The sequence below is a fragment of the Ranitomeya imitator genome, chromosome 6, assembly GCF_032444005.1.
Source record: "Ranitomeya imitator isolate aRanImi1 chromosome 6, aRanImi1.pri, whole genome shotgun sequence".
NCBI lineage: Eukaryota > Metazoa > Chordata > Amphibia > Anura > Dendrobatidae > Ranitomeya > Ranitomeya imitator.
The window spans coordinates 254,508,144-254,527,462 of record NC_091287.1 but is presented as its reverse complement, the minus strand read 5'-3'; the positions used below and the strand labels follow the sequence as shown (position 1 = coordinate 254,527,462).

The window sequence follows — 19,319 nt, the reverse complement described above, 5'->3', positions numbered from 1 at the left end:
GTTAGATTTTCCAAAAAATGAGGAAATCTTGTGGAAGAGGCCGTGGGCGGTGGTTGCCAGCTGGTACTGATGGTGGTGGTGGTGGTGCATCTGGTGGTAGTGGCAAAAGCACAATAGCACCTAAGGCTGGAGATCTTTAGACAGCGTCATCGTCTGGCTAAACAAGGCCTCGAAGGCTCCCTTTTCTGGGAGTAGGAAAACGGCTTTTAAAGCCGAAGCAGCAGGAAAAAGTTTTGGCATTCATTGCTGACTCAGCCTCTAGCTCTTTCGCCCCCTCTTCAGAAAGTTCCAAATTTAAAAGCAGCGAGTCGTCAGTGGATGCTCATGGTCAGGAACAAGACGTTTCCTTGTGTCCTTCACCCAAACCAAAAGTGAAGGATGCGTCAGGCGACACTACAGGTTACTCCATGGAGCTTTTTACACACACCATGCCTGGGTTATAATGGGAAATTGTTAACTGCCCATTACAAGATGAATCGGACATGGAGTGCACTGATGCACAGCCACAGCTAGATTATAATGCTGTTCCATTGAGTCAGATCACTACATTGCCCTCGCAGTGTACTGAGCCAGAATCTGACCCTGATGAGACTATGGTGCCCCGTCCCGAACGCTATAGCACCTTACACGGTGACACAGAGGAAGGTGCACATGACATTGAAGAGGGGGTGATAGATGACCCAGTTGTTGACCCAGATTGGCAGCCATTGGGGGAAGAGGGTGCCACTGCCAGTAGCTCTGAAGCGGAGGAGGATGATCCGCAGCAGCCATCTACATCGCAACAGCTGTCATCTGGCAGGCCCGTATAAGGCCAAAAACGTTTGTCAAAAACAAAAACAGTTTTAGGACAGTGTGGCCATCTGGTGAAAGGAGCACAGCGTGCAATGCCTGAAAAGGTGTTCCACAGTAGGAAGAGTGCAGTGTGGCAATTTTTTAACCAAGATCCGAATGATCAGTCAAAAGTTATCTGTAAGAAATGCTCAAAGACCTTTAGCAGAGGGAAGAATCTTCAAAATTTAAATACAACGTGCATGCTTAGACATTTAACCAGCATGCACTTGCAAGCCTGGACTAACTACCAAACGTCCCGTACCGTTGGTGCACCTGCTCAGAATGAAGGTAGTCAGCAACGCTACATTGCTTCATTCACTGTAAGCCCACCGGTTAGGACACCACCAGCAGAAAATGTGGAGGTATCGTCGCAAGGCCAAAGCAGTCAGGGAATCACACGTAGGAAACACTGTATGTAGGCCAACATCGAGAATACCATCAGCAAGCCTCTCTCAATCCGCCATGTCCACCACCACCGCTAGTTCCACCATATGCACCTCTCCAGTCCAGCTCATCCTATAAGAGACTTTCGCTAGGAAAAGAAAGTACTCATCCTCTCATCCGCGTACACAGGGTTTGAATGCCCACATTGCTAGACTAATCTCGCTAGAGATGATGCCCTACCGGTTGGTTGAAAGTGAAGCTTTCAAAGCCCTGATGGCCTACGCAGTACCACGCTATGACCTACCCAGTCGACACTTCTTTGCGAGAAAAGCCATCCCAGCCCTCCATCAGCATGGAAAAGACCTCATTGTCCATGCACTGAAGCAATCAGTCAGTAGGAAGGTGCACCTCACAACAGATGCATGGATTAGTAGGCATGGCCAGGGACATTACGTGTCCATCACGGCACACTGGGTTAATGTGGTGGATGCAGGGTCCACAGGGGACAGCCATAGTGGGACAGTTCTGCCTAGCCCATGGTCTAAGAAACAGTTGGCTGTAGGTGTTCGCAACCCCTCCTCCTCCTCCTCCAGAAGCGAAAGCTCGTCCACAGAGCGCAGTCACATGACCACTCCATCCGCAGCTGCCAGTGTTGCACACGAGGTGTCCCATTATCAAACAGCTAGTGGTAAGCGTCAGCAGGCTGTGTGAGAAATGAAGTGTTTGGGCGACAACAGACACACCACGGAAGTACTGGCCGAGTACTTGCAGCAACAAACTCAGTCATGGCTGGGCAGTGTACATCTTGAGGCAGGCAAGGTAGTCAGTGATAACGGAAGGAATTTTATGGCTGCCATAGCCCTTTCAAAACTTAAACACATACCTTGCCTGACTCACACCTTGAACCTGGTGGTGCAGTGCTTCCTCAAATATTATCCGGAATTACCAGCCCTGCTCCTGAAGGTGCGAAGTCTTTGCTCGCACATCCGACGGTCGCCCATACCCTCCAGCCGTATGCTGAACCATGAGCAATCACTGAATCTTCCCCAGCACCGCCTAATAATCGACGTTGCAACAAGGTGGAACTCCACACTGCACATGGTTCAGAGGCTGTGTGAACAGAGGCGTGCTGTGATTAATTTGTGGGAGGATACACCTACACGGGCAGGCAATTGGATGGCAGACATGGAGTTGTCTGGTGTGCAGCTGTCGAAGCTACAAGACCTCTGTCAAGTCCTTCAGTGTTTTGAGGAATGCACATGGCAGGTAAGTGCAGACGACGCCATCATAAGCATCAGCATCCCACTAATGCGTCTGCTGATGGAAAGTTTGAAGCACATTAAGGAGCTGGCGTCTGCAGCCGAGGAGGAGGGAAGCCTTGATGACAGTCAGCCACTGTCTGGTCAGGGAACTCTCCTGGATGAGGTGGCGGACAAAGAGGAGAAGGAGGAGGAGGATGATGGGGATGAATATTTATGGGAGGATGCCTCTCAGGAGGCAATAGAAACTGGTGGCGTTGCAAGGTCAGGTACAGGGTTTTTGAGGGACACAAGTGATGTTGATTTGCAAGAAAGTGCTCCTTAACCCAGCACAAGCAGTGAATTTACACCTAAAACATTGGCCCACATGGCTGAGTATGCCTTGCGTATCCTAAAAAGGGACCCCCACATTATCAAAATGATGACCGATGACGATTACTGGTTGGCCTGCCTCCTGGATCCACGATATAAAGGAAAATTACAAAATATGCCACATGAGAACCTTGAACAAATATTGGCTACCAAACAAGCAACTCTTGTAGACCGTTTGGTTCAGGCATTCCCAGCACACAGCGGCGGTGATGGTTCTCACACGAGCTGTAGGGGGCAACATGGCATAGGTGTTAGAGGTGCACAAATCCGAAGTGGCGTTGGACAGAGGGGTTTTATGACCAGGTTGTGGAGTGATTTCGCAATGACCGTTGACACGACAGGTAGTGCTGCATCGGTTCAAAGTGACAGGAGACAGCATTTGCCCAGTATGGTTACAAACTACTTTTCCTCCCTTATCGATGTTCTCCCTCACAGGTCATTCCCCTTTGATTACTGGGCATCTAAAATAGACACCTGGCCTGAATTGGCAGAATATGCATTACAGGAACTCGCTTGCCCTGCTTCTAGTGTGCTATCACAAAGAGTCTTCAGTGCTGCTGGTTCAATACTGACCGAAAAAAGGACACGTCTGGCTACCCAGAATGTTGATTATCTAACCTTCATTAAAATGAACCAATCATGGATTTCAAATTATTTTGCCCCACCTTCTCCTGCTGACACGTAGCTTGCCTGAAAAATGTCTTGCTTTTGGCCTCCTCTTACTGACTTCTCCAATTCCTTCATTTGCAGCTGCTGAATGTCCACCCTAGGCCATTTTTATACATCCCCAAATGGGCTGACTCCCCCCACAGGGCCGTGGTCACCACCTGGCGCAAGCACCCGTGCGAGTGCCATTTGCCTGGACAGGTGGGTGCGCCCACTCTTGGGCGACGGCACTGGCACAGGGTCCCTCATAGTACAATGAAGTGTCTGTGACGGTGGTGGTGCACAACCAACGTCAGACACACCGTCGTAATATGAGGGGCCCTGTGCCAGTACCACCGCCCACAAGAGAGTGTTCCCCCCAGCTCGAACAGTGCTCTACCACTTGCAATACTTACCTCTCCCTGCTCCACCACTGTGTAGTCTGTGCTGTTAAATCCTTCGATGGCACTGACAATACAAATTTGTTGAAATGATAGATGATTGTTAAAATATACAGGGGCCCTGGCCTCCATTTAGACCAGTTAATACTTTGCGCCTACTACCACTGTCTGCTACTCAGCAGAGGAGCCCACCCAAGTACCTAGCTATGCTGCCTGTTTAGTCCTGTTACCAATTTTGAACTGCTTTTAGCCTACTTTTGTATTTTGGGCCTACTACCTGTGTCTTTGCCACTCATTACAATTGTCCTCCACTTAACAAAGCTATGCCGCCTGTTTAGTCCTGTTACCAATTTTGAACTGATATGGAAATTTGGGTTGGATAAATCTATCCCGTGTGTGCTGTGACCGTTCCCAATAAGACTGAGTATTTTGAGCACTCAAGAATGAGTCTGTACACGATTGTGACAGGAAAGCATTCCATCAATATTGACCCTTTATTTCCTGATACATAGTTTTATAATTGCATATAGAAAGGAGTGGTTAGGTGTGGTTAGTTAATTAACATATTGTCTAGCTCCTCTGTTATTGGTTATCTGAATATATATGGAATATTGTGATTAATGCACATATGATTGCTGATTAAGCAACTAAAATGTATCTCTGCATCTAGGACAAAGTTGAGACATCTCATCAGCACTTAAGACATCTGGAGTTCTTCCGCTTTTTTGGGTGGAAATCACCGAACAGTCTGTCTGGCTTATATCAGTTTATGTCAGCCATTTTAAGCAATTGATTATAGTGTATATATATATATTTGCGTTTATAAGAGTATATATGATTATAGAGGAGTATACATGCAAGTGAGATCTACATGATATAAATATTTCTATCACAAGCCCCCCTTAGATATCACTTGCCCTAATCCTAGCCTCCTGTCCCAAAGCGCTGCAACTCTTTTGTGCTGCCAGCGAACTGACGCAAGCCTAGCGCCTACGCCCTACACCGTACAGACTTTTCGCAACTGGGCGGTCAGGAGATCTGTCCCTAATGGGGGTTCGTTGCAAATCAGTCTCTTAGTCAATAGCATGTGTAGTGTATTCTTTATCAGGTAGGTCATCTATTCGGTCAGGCAGGGCATCCACATCATCGTTCTGGCTTGGGTGTCAACTTCTGGTAGGGGAGCGTTCTTGCAATGCGATGCGTGGAGCCAAGTGGGTCTTCCCTCCAGCTTCACAGAGGTTGGTGTGATCAGCGGCACTTGGACAGGACCATCAGATCTGGGATCGAGTGGTGTTCTTCTTACAAACTTTTTTCACCAACACCCAGTCTCCTGGCTTCAAGGAGTGCGTACCGGACACTGAATCTGGATCTGGCAATGAAGAAAAAACTCAAGAATAGATGTTAGCAAGTTTCTTGGTGAGTTCAATTACATAAGCAGACAAAGTATCATATTACATAGTCAGCTGCTGAGGGAAATAATACCCCTAACCTAGGACTAGACCCAAACAAAATTTCATATGGTGACAGCTTTTCTGGGCCTCTGGAAGTGTGCCTAACACTGAGTAGTGTGATTGGGAGTGTCTCATGCCATGGTTTGCGTGTCTCTTGGGCAACTTTCAGCATCCTGTTCTTAAGTGTCCCATTCAGTCTATCCACTTTCTCCCTACTCTGGGGATTGTAGGGAGTGCGTAGGCCTAAGTCTGATCCTACCGCTGACCAGATCTCTCGTGTGAGATTTGCATTTTTTTTTCCCCTCTACCCCGGCTGTTAGTGCTGTGTGTGAGTGTGTGCTCCGGAGCCTGGCCTCGGCACACATTTCTTATTATAAAAAAGATATAAAATTTTTTAAAAAAAGCACAAAATCCCTTCAAAAAACCCAGAAAAATCCCCCCGAGCTCCTCTTCTCCCCTCACATTTAATTTTCTGTTGATTTTAACGAGAAGACATTCCCGCCGCGCCAGCTCTCAAGGATTTTAACGCTAGAGGAAAAAAAATTGCAAAAGAAAAAAAAAACGGAATAAGTAACGTGAAATGAAGAGAAAAGCTGCTGCTGCCCGACCGCGGAGAGGACCCTGCGATACCGTTAAACCTTAAACACCAGAAAACATGAATCCAAGTGCTCCCAGCTACCCTATGGCCTCCCTGTATGTTGGGAACCTCCACCCTGATGTCACAGAGGCTATGTTGTATGAAAAGTTCAGCCCTGCGGGTCCAATTTTATCAATCAGAGTGTGCAGAGACATGATCACCCGTCGATCTCTAGGTTACGCTTACGTCAACTTCCAGCAGCCGGCCGATGCTGAACGAGCTCTGGATACCATGAACTTTGATGTCATTAAGGGCAAGCCTGTTCGCATTATGTGGTCTCAGCGCGACCCATCTCTGCACAAGAGCGGTGTAGGCAACATCTTCATCAAAAACAAAGCCCTGTACGATACTTTTTCTGCCTTTGGTAACATCTTGTCATGCGAGGTCGTTTGTGATGAAAATGGATCTAAGGGATATGGATTTGTACATTTCAAGACCCAAGAAGCTGCAGAAAGGGCTATTGACAAGATGAAGGGCATGCTTTTAAATGACCGCAAAGTATTTATTGGACGTTTCAAGTCCCGTAAAGAAAGAGAAGCAGAACTTGGAGCAAGAGCGAAAGAGTTCACTAATGTTTACATGAAGAATTTTGGCGAAGATATGGATGATGAGCGGCTCAAAGAAATGTTTGGAAAATATGGTCTAGCTCTCAGTGTTAAAGTCATGACTGATGAAAGCGGGAAGTCTAAGGGATTCGGGTTTGTCAGCTTTGAGAGACACGAGGATGCACAAAAGGCCGTGGATGACATGAATGGTAAAGACATGAATGGTAAGGCCATTTATGTTGGAATTCTCGAGAAAAAACTCGAGAATGGATGTTAGCAAGTTTCTTGGTGAGTTCAATTACATAAGCAGAGAAAGTATCATATTACATAGTCAGCTGCTGAGGGAAAGAATACCCCTAACCTGGGACTAGACCCAAACAAAATTTCATATGGTGACAGCTTTTCTGGGCCTCTGGAAGTGTGCTTAACACTGAGTAGTGTGATTGGGAGTGTCTCATGGCATGGTTTGCGTGTCTTTTGGGCAACTTTCAACATCCTGTTCTTAAGTGTCCCATTCAGTCTATCCATTTTCTCGCTACTCTGGGGATTGTAGGGAGTGCGTAGGCCTAAGTCTGACCCTACTGCTGACCAGATCTCTCGTGTGAGATTTGCTGTGAATGCGGGTCCCTGGTCACTGCCTATCACTTCTGGGACCCCATATCTGCGTATCTCATCTCTGAGGGTAGTCTCTTTGCAGTAGTCTTTGCTGACTGGTTCCTCACTGGGAAAACTTCTGGCCATCCTGAGAACACTTCCACGACCACAAGGGCATATTCAAAACCTCCACTTGACGGCATCTGGATGTGGTCTATCTGGATCCTCTGGAAGGGGTACAGCAGGCTGGCAAGATGATGTGTGGGAACTTTCTTCATTCTTCCAGGGTTGCATTTGCCGCAGGTCAGACAGCTGCTAGTGAACTTGGCTGTTAGGGTGGAGATCCCTGGAGCGAACCAGTAAGCACCAATCAGATCATTCATCTGTGTCTTTGATCTGTGTGTGGGCCCATGTGCCCACTGGACCACCATAGGATACATGCTTCGGGATAAACAGGGTTCGTTGTCCATTGCGTATACCCTTCCTTCTTCATGTGTTGCTCCCTTCCGCATCCAGCATTCCTCTTGTTCTTCTGGTCAGGTTTCTTGTCTTCAGTCGTCATGTAGTAGCCGTCCGGCTCTACGACCTCTCCCACTTCTCCATTTTGCCTTCCTTTGGCTGCTTCTTTGGCTGCTATATCCGTCATGTTGTTACCCCCTGCCTCTACTGTGTTCAATTTTCCATGTGCTTTGACTTTTAGTACTGCCACCTTTTTTTGGAAGTTGGAGTGCATCCAGCAGGTCCTTGATGGCTCGATGATGCTTCACGGCTGTTCTGCTTGCTGTGATGAAATCTCTTGCAGTCCAGATGGGTCCAGAGTCATGTGCTATGCCATGTGAGTACCTTGAATCGGTGTATATGTTCGCAGTTTTGCCTTCTGCAATCTGGCAGGCCTTCATCAGCGCTATCAGTTCTGCTTCCTGAGCTGACAGACTAGGCGGCAGACTTCTGGACCACAGGATCTCTTGATTGCTGGTCACTGCACATCCCGTGTGGAATCTTCCTTCATCATCTGCAAATCTGGAGCAATCCACATAGAGGATCAGCTCTGGTTTGGTCAGTGGCTCTTCTGCCACCTTAGGTAGTCCTGCTGTTTCCTGTTGCATGATGCTGAAGCAATCATGGTCATCTGTCCGGAGCAAATCCAGATCCCTGCGGAAGGTATCATGCAGATTTTGATCAGAATTTTGATCTGAGGGTCCATATCTGTATCCCCCCTTGGGAGTGGGAGTAGAGTGGACGGGTGGAGGACTGTGCATCTGGAGATGGTGACATTGTCGGGCAGGAGTAGAGAGCACTGGAAGCGAAGATGCCTGGCGGTGGAGAGATGTTTTGCCGGGTTTGGTTGAGGATTGCTGAGATGTCATGCGGAGCCAGGATTTCCAATGGATACCCAAGAATGATGACAGCAGTCCTGTCCAGGAGGGCGTATGCTGCAAATGCTGCTCTCATGCAGGAGGGGCTTCCCTTGCAACTGGATCCAAGCAAGCTGAAAAGTAGTCCAAAGGTCTCTGCTTTCCCCCCTGAAGCTGCGTCAGGAATCCAGTAGCAAGGCCTTCTTTTTCCATCAGGCAGAGACAGAATGGCTTCTCGTAGTCAGGTAGGCCTAGTGCTGGCGCTGAGACTACAGAGCCTTTTAACTTCTTGAACAAGCTGAAGGCTGCATCTGTCAGGAGAAACGGGGTACACTGACGTAATCACACAGAGGCTGCATTAGGACTGAGGCATCAGGGATCCAGGCTCTGCAATACAAAACTAGACCAAGGAAGGCCTGTAGCGCCCTTGGAGTTGTTGGAGGAACCGTCTTCTCTACTGTGGTCTTCCGGTTATCTGTCAGATGTTTCGTCTGGTGAGCTATACAGTGTCTCTGGAACGTAACTCGCTTCAGACACCACTGGACTTGGTTCTTTGAGATCTTGCAGTGCTGCTCCGCCAGGTAGAGTAGGAGAAACAAGGAATGGGCTTTACACGTGCACAAAGGAGTAGATTGTCCACGTATTGTAGCAGGGTTACTTCTGCATGTTATGTGACCCAGTTGGTGAGGACTGTGGACATTGCTTTGCTGAACTGTGAAGGGCTGTTCTGGGCCCGCTGTGGCATAACTGTCCATGTATGCTGTCCCCCCTGGTGCGTTAAGGCAAACAGGTACTGGTCTTCTGGATGAAGTGAACACTGGAGAAAGCATTAGCCAGGTCGGTCACTGTGAACACTTGCTGTGGCAGGCACATTTGAGAGCAGAGTGTGCGGATTCGGCACAATTGGAATTTCAAACACCGTGGCGTCATTCACAGCTCTCAGGTCAGGTATCATTCTGAACTTGGCTGGCTCTCCTTTTACAGTCCTTTTTTCTTGACCAGGAAAAGTGGGGTATTGCAAGGCGATGTGCAAGGAACAATGATTCCTATTTCCAGGTAGACCTTCAGTTGGTCAGAGGCAGCTTGACTCTAGGCCTGGCCTGGGCCTTATGAGGGTACGGGGTACCTGGCTTGAGTGACACCCGTACTGGGGCAACTTGAGGTTTTCCCATGTCCTGGGGTTCCTTAGACCATAGACTCTCTGGTACTACGTCCAGTACCTCCTAGGGTAGGCCTCATCAGTTGTTTGAGGTTCTTGTAGGGCCGCCAGCATGATTCTTCTTGGGTCAGGGATGAAGAAAGTGTCACGGTCCCATCTTCCTGGAACACTGTGATTGCCTTCAGCTTCTGCAGTAGGTCCGCTCCCAGCAGGTTGAGTGGCAAGTTCTTGACACCACAAACTGGGACAGGATAGAGTGTCCTGGCTGAGTGCACACGCTCAGAGGCTTTGTAAGCTGAGAATGTCTGACTTGACCATCAATGCCCATGCGAGACACAGAGGATTCTGATAGGCAAATGGGATCGGGGAGTTCCACAGGTCTCATAACACTTCTGGCTGCACCGGTGTGCAGAAAAAAAGATCTGACAATGCCATCCACTTTCAGGGCAATTTGAGGTATTGGTCCTGCAGACGGGGTTTTACATGTCAGGAGCGTAGTGTCTTGCAGACCTGGCTTGCTTATCCTTGTCCCATGGATGGGGTACTTCACTGCCTTCTGCACTTCCTCCTTGACCTGTTTATCTGGACCAACTCTTGGGTTGCATGGGTGCTCTGCACTGGTTCCAGAAATGGCCAAACTTGCCATAGATGTAACACTTGACACTTCTTTGTAGGGTGGTTGCGCTTCTAGGTCAGTGGTCACCATGAGAGGGGCTGTCTTCTGCACTCCTGGTTGGGACTCAATCCCTTTGGCTACTGTGGACAACGGCATGATGGACACTGTAGCGGCAGCGGGGTCCGGCCTGCTGATTGAAGCTGCGGTGGTAAGATGGGGCCTGCAGGTGCGTCCGTGGCGAGGCCCAGGGGTGCCATGAGACCGGCGGCTGCATCCAACCCAAGGTCTTGGGGCATTACAGGGGCTGCGGCTGCATCTGCCGTCACTTCTTCCCCCTGCTTTGATATAGCTTCTCCCCTTTTCTAACCTTATTGAGGTCGGTGTCTCCTCTCCGGAGTCTGCAGTGGTTCTTCCGGTGTGTCGCTTGACACTTTGCAGCGTCTTCACTTCTGGCTCCCCTTCCGGCGTTCTCAGCAGCACGGCACCCGTTTTTTTCTTTGCGCGCTTTGTGGCGCTATAATAGCAGCAGTTTTGGCGACAATTGGCAATAAACAGTCTCCCAGGCGCACATAACTCGCTTTGCTGGGTCAGTCCACTGCTATTTAGTTAAGTAAATAGGGCAGCACACTGCAGCGCCAAAACATGCAAACTTGAAAACACGAAATTTGAACTGCATTACTGCACTAGAAATATGAAAAATGAGAGCTTTTAGCGCATAAAAATGGCCAATTTTATGTGTACCTCGTAGCCACTTTACAGCATCTCTCTTATACGAGAGAAGGGGGAGAGAGAGAGGGAGGCAAAGGGTGTGGTGAAAGAGAAGGAGGTGTGGAGTGTGATGTAGAAGGAGGGAGGAGAACAGAGGGAGGAGAGAGAGAGAGGCAAAAGGTGTGGTGAAAGAGAAGGAGGAGGTTTGGAGTGTGATGTAGAAGGAGGGAGGAGAACAGAGGGAGGAGAAGATGGGAGGTGTGGAGGAGAGAGAGGAGGAGGAGGAGATAGGTGTGGTGGGAGAGTGAAGAAGGAAAGAGGTGTGGAGAAGGAGAAGGAGGAGTAGATGTGTAGAGGAGATAGAGAGGGAGAGAGGGAGAGGAAAAGAGAGTGAGAGAGGAGGAGGAGAGAGTGACAGAGAAAAAGGAGGATAGAGAGGAGAAAGATGGAGGAGACGACAAAAATAAAATTCCTTCTTCTTTGATGGCAGATGCAGCCTGAGACTGCATGGTCAGAGCAACAGCTCCATCTCCATGTACAAAGGTCGGGCGGGGCGCACCACACACTGTGCAAAAAAACTCCCCATACCATGGATTCTGCTGAGAGCAGACTGCGCAGATCCAATATCTCCCATCTTATATGCACAAAAATCACTTCCTGGTTTGCTCACATATCTCTCTGTACCACCTAAACTATGTAAGCTCTGCTGCTACTGTATACCATGTATCAGCATTCAGCAATATAGCATCAGCTAACTTCCCTTATTTCCTTTCTACATCATGCCATTCTGCAGCTTGAATTCTGCCGTTCTGATGAATTTCACATACTTTATACCTTCTAAAATTCTTCACGTACTTAACACCTTCATATTCTGCCACTATCTGGGGGGCCGTTTTCTCATCAGGAAGTAAAAGACCCTCCTGTTGCTTGGCCACCTTATTTCCCATTGCAAAAACAAAAACAAAAAAAAACACAACAAAAAACTTCAAACAAATGGGTATATAAAAACACAAAAAATAATAAAATAAAAAAAAGAAAGGAACACTTCCAAAAATTGGTGCAAGGTGTTGAAATCAAAACATAAAAAAACCATCAAAAACTCGGTACACGATCCAAAACTCAGGATCTTTACAGAAAAGGAAAAAAAAACCCTTTTAAACAAAAAAGTGAAGAGGCAGAAAAGAAAAGAAACTTTGAAAAACTTAAAAAAAGTCTAAAAACTTCAAAATGCAACAAAGACAGAAGGACAGAAGGAAAAAAACCCTTAAAAAAGTAATAATTAAAAAAAAGATTAAAACGACTTCTCTTCTCCTTTTTTCTTCCTCAACTCTGCGCTCAAATGCAGTCAGAGACACACTTCCCCTTTTCTTATGCTATTGTATCCAATGTCACTAAAATCACGTATCTGAAAACACGTATGTCGCATCAAAAATGATAGATACAATTTGTTTCACTTCTTCACAAAAAATGGCTACACCATAGCCAGCACTGCAGAAACAGGAAACTTAAAAAAACAGATTTGATAGTGTGATTTACAATGCATATATCTCTGATTGCGGCGTGGAAAAGGGGAAGTTCAGAAGAGAAAAAAAAAAAAACCTCTCTTTTACAACTGTATGCTCTTAAAGCAGCGATACATGAATCGAACCAAACAGATAGACGTCCGGGAGATGCCCCTTTTTATTCTGTGACACGTGCAGGTTGTGCTGGGAACAGACTACTGCCAATCGCACTGGGCACACCTGTGCCCGGGCCGCCTGAGTGAGAAACACAGCAAGCGGGAAATCTACCACCCCGGTCCGGTCTACCTAACTGGATAACCGGCACTACGGGAATCTGCAGTAGCCGTCTAAGTTATCACTACCCATGCCTGCATATGGAGCCACCTGCCCCGGAACTGAGCTGTTCCTCCTATGCACGGGAATCCTGCAATAACTTATCGAGCGATTTGACCTCCTGCGGTCTGTTACCCAGCAACCACAAGCAGTCACTGTTCCTTGCCTCTCCCGGATCTTACACAAACACAGAACACATACACGGCACACAGCAGACACCTTGACTTATATCCCAGGGTTTAGGTTCAGGCTCGGACTTTTTACACTACCTGGGAATGCGGTGGTGGGCACAGGGGACTTTCAGGTAAGATGATAACATTTTCTTACCTTACTTATGGAGCTGCGCAGTCTCCGTCCCGTGAACCAAGGCCATGGCCAACACCTCCATCTCTCCGGTCAGCAGGGTCCCGTGTGTTTCGTCCACGCCTCACAGTTGGGGGCCATTTGATATGGAAATTTGGGTTGGATAAATCTATCCCGTATGTGCTGTGGCCGTTCCCAATAAGACTGAGTATTTTGAGCGCTCAAGAATGAGTCTGTACACGATTGTGACAGGAAAGCATTCCATTAATACTGACCCTTTATTTCCTGATACATAGATTTATAATTGCATATAGATAGGAGTGGTTAGGGGTGGTTAGTTAATTACCATATTGTCTAGCTCCTCTGTTATTGGTTATCTGAATATATATGGAATATTGTGATTAATGCACATATGATTGCTGATTAAGCAACTAAAATGTATCTCTGCATCTAGGACAAAGTTGAGACATCTCATCAGCACTTAAGACATCTGGAGTTCTTCCGCTTTTTTGGGTGGAAATCACCGAACAGTCTGTCTGGCTTATATCAGTTTATGTCAGCCATTTTAAGCAATTGATTATAGTGTATATATATATATATATTTGCGTTTATAAGAGTATATATGATTATAGAGGAGTATACATGCAAGTGAGATCTACATGATATAAATATTTCTATCACAAGCCCCCCTTAGATATCACTTGCCCTAATCCTAGCCTCCTGTCCCAAAGCGCTGCAACTCTTTTGTGCTGCCAGCGAACTGACGCAAGCCTAGCGCCTACGCCCTACACCGTACAGACTTTTCGCAACTGGGCGGTCAGGAGATCTGTCCCTAATGGGGGTTCGTTGCAAATCAGTCTCTTAGTCAATAGCATGTGTAGTGTATTCTTTATCAGGTAGGTCATCTATTTGGTCAGGCAGGGCATCCACAACATCGTTCTGGCTTGGGTGTCAACTTCTGGTAGGGGAGCGTTCTTGCAATGCGATGCGTGGAGCCAAGTGGGTCTTCCCTCCAGCTTCACAGAGGTTGGTGTGATCAGCGGCACTTGGACAGGACCATCAGATCTGGGATCGAGTGGTGTTCTTCTTACAAACTTTTTTCACCAACACCCAGTCTCCTGGCTTCAAGGAGTGCGTACCGGACACTGAATCTGGATCTGGCAATGAAGAAAAAACTCGAGAATAGATGTTAGCAAGTTTCTTGGTGAGTTCAATTACATAAGCAGACAAAGTATCATATTACATAGTCAGCTGCTGAGGGAAATAATACCCCTATACTAGGACTAGACCCAAACAAAATTTCATATGGTGACAGCTTTTCTGGGCCTCTGGAAGTGTGCCTAACACTGAGTAGTGTGATTGGGAGTGTCTCATGCCATGGTTTGCGTGTCTCTTGGGCAACTTTCAGCATCCTGTTCTTAAGTGTCCCATTCAGTCTATCCACTTTCTCCCTACTCTGGGGATTGTAGGGAGTGCGTAGGCCTAAGTCTGATCCTACCGCTGACCAGATCTCTCGTGTGAGATTTGCATTTTTTTTTCCCCTCTACCCCGGCTGTTAGTGCTGTGTGTGAGTGTGTGCTCCGGAGCCTGGCCTCGGCACACATTTCTTATTATAAAAAAGATATAAATTTTTTAAAAAAAAGCACAAAATCCCTTCAAAAAACCCAGAAAAATCCCCCCGAGCTCCTCTTCTCCCCTCACATTTAATTTTCTGTTGATTTTAACGAGAAGACATTCCCGCCGCGCCAGCTCTCAAGGATTTTAACGCTAGAGGAAAAAAAATTGCAAAAGAAAAAAAAAACGGAATAAGTAACGTGAAATGAAGAGAAAAGCTGCTGCTGCCCGACCGCGGAGAGGACCCTGCGATACCGTTAAACCTTAAACACCAGAAAACATGAATCCAAGTGCTCCCAGCTACCCTATGGCCTCCCTGTATGTTGGGAACCTCCACCCTGATGTCACAGAGGCTATGTTGTATGAAAAGTTCAGCCCTGCGGGTCCAATTTTATCAATCAGAGTGTGCAGAGACATGATCACCCGTCGATCTCTAGGCAGGGGCAGATTATAAGAGGGTCAATCTGGGCGGTAGCCCAGGGCCCAGTGGTGTGGGGGGGCCCTGGGCTACCGCACACAGATTGCCCGCTGGCCGTTGCCATCATCAGGGCACTCGCAGCAAGTCTCATCATCATATGACAGTGACTCAGCACAGTGCACACAGTGAGTCACTGTCTCACTGACACAGTGCAGTGGCACCCCCGGCCGTGACCCACCCACCCAGCCGCCCGCCTGCTGCCCCTGTCAGAAGACTGGTTTGTTTGTATGTGTTGCCGCCGCCGGCGCGAGTGCCGGGCCCGTGCGGCCGGCCGCCGTGCCGTCACTCTCGATCACTGAGGACACTGCCCATGCCGTGCCGGGAGCCCCCCCGGACCCGGTGGGCAGAGAGAGGGGGCCCGCATCGGGCCCCGTCTCATCTGCTCACCGGGCCCCTAGCGGCGCTGCCTGCGTCGGTTAGTTTCCTATTGCCGTGCGGGCGCGCCCGCACGGCAATAGTTAACGTCGGCCGCAGGCGCAGCGCACACGTCGCCGGCGTCTGACGTCATTGTCAGTCGCTGGCGAGTGCGCGCTACTGGAGGGGAGGGAGCTCACCGCCTGGATCGTTGGTAAGGTGAGGACTGGAGAATTTTTTTTTTTTTTAATAATCTGAGTGGAGATATAATAAATATAACGGTGGAGAAGTCGGGAGTGGGGGTGATGGGGGTGTGTGATTGGGGGGGGGGTGGCAGGTGCAGAATGCTGGGACCTGGGAGCAGGAGGACACAGTCTGGGACTGGGGCAGTCTGATATCTGGACACACTGGGTCTGGGGGGGCAATGATGCTGGAGGAGGAGGGGACACAGTCGGGACTTGGGGGGCCTCAAATGATTGCTATTTCTGGACACTGGGGCCTGGTGGGGGGCAATGCAGGAGACACTGGGGGGGAATGCTGGAGGACACAGTCTGGGGACTGGCTGGGCTGTGGGCAGATGATTGCTGGACATACTGGTCACGGTGCAATGATGCTGGAGGAGGAGGACACAGTCGGGACTGGGGCCTCTAATGATTGCATTGCTATTGCTGGACACACTGGGGGGGGCAATGCAGGAGACACTGGGGGGGAAATGCTGGAGGACACAGTCTGGGGACTGGCTGGGCAGATGATTGCTGGACATACTGGGGCAATGCTGGAGGAGGACACAGTCTGGGGCAGATGATTGCTGGAGACACTGACTGGGGCAATGCTGGAGCCTGAGGACACAGTCTGGCTGGGGCAGATGATTGCTGGACATACTGGGGCATATTGCTGGACAGGACACACTGGGGGCAATGCTGGACATACTGGGGCAGATTGCTGGATACACTGTGTGGAGGTAATATGCTGGACACACTGGGGGTAATATGCTGGCCACACTGGGGCAGATTGTTGAACATACTGTCATGGGACAGGATGGAGACAGATGGGGCAGGATGGGTAAATCATATGGGGCAGGATGGATACTCATGAGTGCAGGATGCGAGAACATATTGCAGGAGCCAGGAATGAGATAAACGGGGCCAGGGTGGGGACTATTATTTCCGTAGGGGCTAATTAAGGGATATTATTACTGCAGTGATGTATTTATTTTATTTTTTGCGTATACTTTTTTTAAATGGGGGGGCGGTCCTGTTACTGTGCAGAGTGACACTATATTGCCTTTTTTTCTTCATGTGGTGTAATGTTGAAATTGTGAAAATTTAAGTAATGTTCTGCAAGCGGAGCTCGAGATAACTGTGTTATTTCCTGCAGAAACAACAAACAAGCCCTGGCTGGAATAAATGATGGCGGTCTGTGCTTCATGACAGATGAAGGACTTCACCGCTAGAGACGTCACTGGTGAGTCAGTGTTATCTATACACTGACACTATACACTGTAAACCAGGGGTGTCAAACTGCATTCGTCGAGGGCCTCAGCTCAGACCGTGCGTGTTTTCAAGATTTCCTTTGCGTTACACAAGGCGCTGGGATCATTCTGTGCAGGTGATTAAATTATCACCTGTGCAATACAAGGAAATCCTGAAAACATGACCTGTTTGCGGCCCTCGAGGAATGCAGTTTGACACCCCTGCTGTAAACCATATACAGAGCTCCTGTGTATAATGTCGCCAGTGATCGCTGTATTACCTCTACACAGACACTGCATACCAATTACAGATCTCCTGTGAATACTGGCAGTTATGGTGACAGTATTTTGTTTTTTTATTTATTTATTACTGTCAGGATTGTAGTATTCAGTCACTATGTGGTGGTAATATGTGGTCTGGAAATGGTGTTGTGGTATTTGTCCCTTGTGTGTGCTATTTGGTCACCAAGTGGTGGTAATATGTGCTCTTGACATGGTGTAGCGGTATTTGTTCCTTGTATGTGATATTATTCGGTCACTGGTGGTAATATGTGGTCTGGCATTTGTTCCTTGTGTGTGATATAATTTGATCACTGTGGTTGTAATATGGTGTCTGGTCATGGTGCGGTGCTATTTGTTCCTTATATGTGATATTATTCGATCACTGGGGTTGTAATTTGTGGTCTGGTCATGGTGCGGTGCTATTTGTTCCTTGTATGTGATATTATTCGATCACTGGGGTTGTAATATGGTGTCTGGTCATGGTGCGGTGCTATTTGTTCCTTGTATGTGATATTATTCGATCACTGGGGTTGTAATTTGTGGTCTGGTCATGGTGCGGTGGTATTGGTTCCTTGTATGTGATATTATTGGTCAAAATATACCTAAATTGTATTGCAGATTTTAACAAATATTTAATAGGTTACAGTAGAGTAGGGCCCGGCCATTTTTCTGGAATAATCTGGCTCGGGTATGTCACATGACCCCCGTCACATGACCCCCGTCACATGACCCCTGTCACATGACCCGGGGGGCCCACAGTGTCTGAACAGCCCGGGGCCCTGGCTACCCTTAATCCACCCCTGTCTCTAGGTTACGCTTACGTCAACTTCCAGCAGCCGGCCGATGCTGAACGAGCTCTGGATACCATGAACTTTGATGTCATTAAGGGCAAGCCTGTTCGCATTATGTGGTCTCAGCGCGACCCATCTCTGCACAAGAGCGGTGTAGGCAACATCTTCATCAAAAACAAAGCCCTGTACGATACTTTTTCTGCCTTTGGTAACATCTTGTCATGCGAGGTCGTTTGTGATGAAAATGGATCTAAGGGATATGGATTTGTACATTTCAAGACCCAAGAAGCTGCAGAAAGGGCTATTGACAAGATGAAGGGCATGCTTTTAAATGACCGCAAAGTATTTATTGGACGTTTCAAGTCCCGTAAAGAAAGAGAAGCAGAACTTGGAGCAAGAGCGAAAGAGTTCACTAATGTTTACATGAAGAATTTTGGCGAAGATATGGATGATGAGCGGCTCAAAGAAATGTTTGGAAAATATGGTCTAGCTCTCAGTGTTAAAGTCATGACTGATGAAAGCGGGAAGTCTAAGGGATTCGGGTTTGTCAGCTTTGAGAGACACGAGGATGCACAAAAGGCCGTGGATGACATGAATGGTAAAGACATGAATGGTAAGGCCATTTATGTTGGAATTCTCGAGAAAAAACTCGAGAATGGATGTTAGCAAGTTTCTTGGTGAGTTCAATTACATAAGCAGAGAAAGTATCATATTACATAGTCAGCTGCTGAGGGAAAGAATACCCCTAACCTGGGACTAGACCCAAACAAAATTTCATATGGTGACAGCTTTTCTGGGCCTCTGGAAGTGTGCTTAACACTGAGTAGTGTGATTGGGAGTGTCTCATGGCATGGTTTGCGTGTCTTTTGGGCAACTTTCAACATCCTGTTCTTAAGTGTCCCATTCAGTCTATCCATTTTCTCGCTACTCTGGGGATTGTAGGGAGTGCGTAGGCCTAAGTCTGACCCTACTGCTGACCAGATCTCTCATGTGAGATTTGCTGTGAATGCGGGTCCCTGGTCACTGCCTATCACTTCTGGGACCCCATATCTGCGTATCTCATCTCTGAGGGTAGTCTCTTTGCAGTAGTCTTTGCTGACTGGTTCCTCACTGGGAAAACTTCTGGCCATCCTGAGAACACTTCCACGACCACAAGGGCATATTCAAAACCTCCACTTGACGGCATCTGGATGTGGTCTATCTGGATCCTCTGGAAGGGGTACAGCAGGCTGGC

General features: G+C 47.9%; 2 protein-coding genes across 2 annotated transcripts; both read left to right on the top strand.

Annotated features, from left to right (window-relative positions):
* Positions 1–5,840: 5,840 nt before the first annotated feature.
* On the top strand, positions 5,841–6,802 carry LOC138643354 (polyadenylate-binding protein 1-B-like). The gene has a single exon (XM_069732276.1). The coding sequence runs from the start codon at positions 5,999–6,001 to the stop codon at positions 6,800–6,802; it is 804 nt and encodes a 267-aa protein (XP_069588377.1). The 5' UTR covers positions 5,841–5,998.
* Positions 6,803–14,826: 8,024 nt separating this feature from the next.
* Positions 14,827–18,751, top strand: LOC138643353 (polyadenylate-binding protein 1-B-like). The gene is made up of 2 exons (XM_069732275.1): positions 14,827–15,146; positions 18,105–18,751. The coding sequence occupies exons 1-2, from the start codon at positions 14,990–14,992 to the stop codon at positions 18,749–18,751; spliced, it is 804 nt and encodes a 267-aa protein (XP_069588376.1). The 5' UTR covers positions 14,827–14,989.
* The last annotated feature ends 568 nt before the right edge of the window (positions 18,752–19,319 follow it).

Bases quoted from the DNA above. Each gene is read 5' to 3' on its own strand.
- LOC138643353 (XM_069732275.1), top strand. From the start codon at position 14,990: ATGAATCCAAGTGCTCCCAGCTACCCTATGGCCTCCCTGTATGTTGGG. The intron at 15,147-18,104 runs GCAGGGGCAGAT...CCCTGTCTCTAG, and splicing joins GATCACCCGTCGATCTCTAG to GTTACGCTTACGTCAACTTC.
- LOC138643354 (XM_069732276.1), top strand. From the start codon at position 5,999: ATGAATCCAAGTGCTCCCAGCTACCCTATGGCCTCCCTGTATGTTGGG.